The following is a 3,051-nucleotide window of genomic DNA, read 5'->3' as shown; positions in this document are numbered from 1 at the left end:
CATCATAAGCGTGTTCGTAATGCGAGGTGTTGTTTACAGTCTTTGTCATCTTGCAGTACTACAGGCCATTTAGAGTTTTGTTGATATCCATAAGACGCGTCTAAGCGCACCCCCCATCTTCTGCTCCTTCCTGGTAGCCACTTAGAGTTTGTTGATATCCATAAGACGCGTCTAAGTGCATCCCCATCTTCTGCTCCTTCCTGGTAGCCATTTCTCCTCCACTTTGGAGTATTGTTATTTCTGAATACTTTCTAGGATAATATCACATCATCTATCATGCCTCGTCCTCGGAAGACCGGCTACCAGAGATTGGAATATAGTATAAGTCCGGCCCCGGCCACACAGTCAGGTAATATACTCCCGTGCCTTTGAGAAACGTGTTTGACTTTTGTTTGAGGGCTGACTGTTAGTAACAATACTGAACCAGAGGTGGCTGCTAATCGCCATGGATATGTTCATAGCATCAATTCAGATGGCAACACTGGGATGGACGTGAGCAGTGATGCTGGCATGGATATTAGCAGCGATGCTGATTCCCCAGTGATATTGATGCTGGAATAAACATTGACAATGTCAGTGATTCTGACAGTGATAACAGTTGTAGTGATGTTGATATGCCTGCACATGGTGATGATACGCTCTCTCTTGATATGCATGATGAGGATATTTCCTCTTTTCTCGATGGACTGAAGGATCTCCCGGTCTTGCCCTCTCAAGATCTCTCCTGCTATCAAGGTAACAGTATCCTGTGGAAGCCTTTTACAGGGCATTCTAGTCTGATATTAATGTCTTCCAGATCCCCCTCTAAGTTCACTGTGGCCTTGGGTTGTGGGCTTTCAGTGCCGAGATCTCACGGGCCAACTATGCAGCACTGGTGGAGGTGCTGCGTTCGGCAACTTCACTTGAAGAGCTGCAGTCCATTCCTGCAAAGGTGGACACTCTGAAGAGATATGTACATGATTTCTGCCTGTACTACCAACAAAGGCATGCACTGTGCCAGTTGATCTCAATGCCCAGAGTTCAGTGTCATCTGGCAAGAAAGATTCGTCAGCACAAGCGACATCCTGCAGTATGTTTATAGTCTACCACATCTGTTCCACTCCATCCTCTCATCTGATTTGGGGTCAACCAAGCTACATTTCGGAATGGCAGAGTATTCTGATCATCCTGTTGAGCTTTGGCATCAGCGTGCATGGGGCTCATCCCTGATCACTACATCCGGTCAGTATGCCTCCTCTCCGGATACTGGGGACATCTTTCTTCCGAGCGAGTTTGTCCAATTCACCTCCCAGCCATGGCTCCGGCGTTTGAGTATGTCATTTCAGTATGGCAGGATAATATTTGTTGGTAGAGATACGCGGTCTGGCTCGCAGACACAAGGCCAGGTCGTTTGTACTGTCCAGCCTGTTCTTGAACCGCACCAGCTGGCTGAGGTCAGGAAAGAAAATGGTGGGTCCCTTGAGCTAACAGATCCCCACATCGACAGTGGTTATCAACTGGTTGAGGATGCAGTATTCGAGGTCCCTGTGTCATCAATTAGTAGCCGTGTTGGTTTCCAGCTTGTTTATACTCATCGTCCCCCTGCCACATTATCCGAGGATATCATCTTTATTTATCATGTCCTAAATTTGCGCGATAATCGGGCTCGGTTGTGCACTTTGATGCACCCCTGCGAGCAGAACTTGAGCTTGAGACCTTTGGACGTGGCTACTTTGTCTGGCTATCCCGCCAGCCACGAGTTATGTCACTACCCTTCCTCCTTTTTATTGATGATTTCGGAGCCACCGCAACATGTTCAGGGCATTGAAGGGGATCTATCTCACACCTGCCGGCTTGTCCTATGCCGGGCGAAGACGTCTGGCAAACTCGTTTACCGTAACGCTGGGTCCTCATGGGGCCTCCTTTCAGGATGTTCTTGCCAATATCCATACTGACCTTGAGACCGTGGCAAAAGGCTTTTACAGCACAATCCATGGGAAACAAGTGCTTGTTACTGCGTCCGTCATGGCTCTTACTGGAGATATGCCACAGCAAGCTAAAAATAGTGGTATGCTCAGCTATAGTGCTGATATCGGATGTCGGACATGCTACTGTCCACGCAGCAAACAGTATCAGTGGTCATATGATACTGTTTCCCATGGCCGATATCATTTCCAGCATCAGTATTACCGAACTGAGGGTGATCACAAGGCCACTGTTCCAGAACAGCAAAGATATTTTAATGCTGTAGGGATACAGTCCGTGCCTTCGCCAATCGAACGGATCATGCCAACTCTTGACATTGTTTTAGGCCGTCCGTATGATGTACCGCACTCTGATTGGAAGGGGATCGGCTATCGTCTGCTGGAGTATATCCAGAAAATTCTTGTGCCTTCAGGGGTTTCCAACTTCGCTACAGCCTTGCAAAAAGTTGTTCGGCCGGCTCAATGGCCTCACTTTCCTCCTCTGAAACACCTAAAAACCTGGACATTGTCAGACCTTGGTCGAGGGATCATTCTCTTACCTATTATTCTTCGAGTATGTGCCCGCCCCGACTGGTTTCACCCGAGATTCCTGCTGCGGATTAAAATATTATACCACATCTCTTTCCAAATACCGAAAATGTGTCCTCGCCACAGATGTGGCTGGTCCGTGCTTGTGCAGAGATCGCATTGACAACCACCCTTATCTCAACCAGCCGCGCGTTGCCTCCTGCACTGGTAAATGCAAGGATTACTCACAGCCGCCGAATCTTTCAGCATTTGGTGGTTACAGCTCAGCCATGACTGATTCAGAGCTACAGGCATTCAGCATCCATGGTCTGTATCTGTGGTATTCGCTGGCCAGTTACCTAGCTAACATGAAGCAGGAAAACTGCCACATGATTATAATAAGAAGCATAATAAAGATAAATGGTTTAAGTATCTTGGGTGCCAGTTGTTCATGCTGGCTTTCATTTTCATACATTTGCTGCTGAGTATGGCCCGCTCATGAACTGTAATGTTCTAGCCGGTGAGTTGAAGCATAGGTAAGTACCTATTCTAAATTATAGCCAGCTGCTGATAGTATCAC

General features: G+C 47.5%; 2 protein-coding genes across 2 annotated transcripts; one reads left to right on the top strand and one right to left on the bottom strand.

The window, feature by feature from the left end:
* Positions 1-254: 254 nt before the first annotated feature.
* BO70DRAFT_367240 (uncharacterized protein) lies at positions 255-735 on the bottom strand (the record flags this gene model as incomplete). Its single annotated transcript, XM_025544551.1, has 2 exons — positions 398-735; positions 255-349 (listed from the first exon to the last, which is right to left on the bottom strand). A coding segment is annotated over exon 1 (188 nt), but the record flags the coding sequence as incomplete, so codon positions are not given.
* Positions 736-1,653: 918 nt separating this feature from the next.
* BO70DRAFT_408079 (uncharacterized protein) lies at positions 1,654-2,331 on the top strand (the record flags this gene model as incomplete). The annotated part of the gene is made up of 1 exon (XM_025547202.1): positions 1,654-2,331. A coding segment is annotated over exon 1 (540 nt), but the record flags the coding sequence as incomplete, so codon positions are not given.
* Positions 2,332-3,051: the final 720 nt, after the last annotated feature.

The sequence above is a fragment of the Aspergillus heteromorphus genome (assembly GCF_003184545.1).
Source record: "Aspergillus heteromorphus CBS 117.55 chromosome Unknown BO70scaffold_167, whole genome shotgun sequence".
Classification (NCBI taxonomy): Eukaryota; Fungi; Ascomycota; class Eurotiomycetes; order Eurotiales; family Aspergillaceae; genus Aspergillus; species Aspergillus heteromorphus.
Note: the sequence above shows the minus strand (reverse complement) of the source record. Positions and strands in the feature narration are given on the sequence as shown.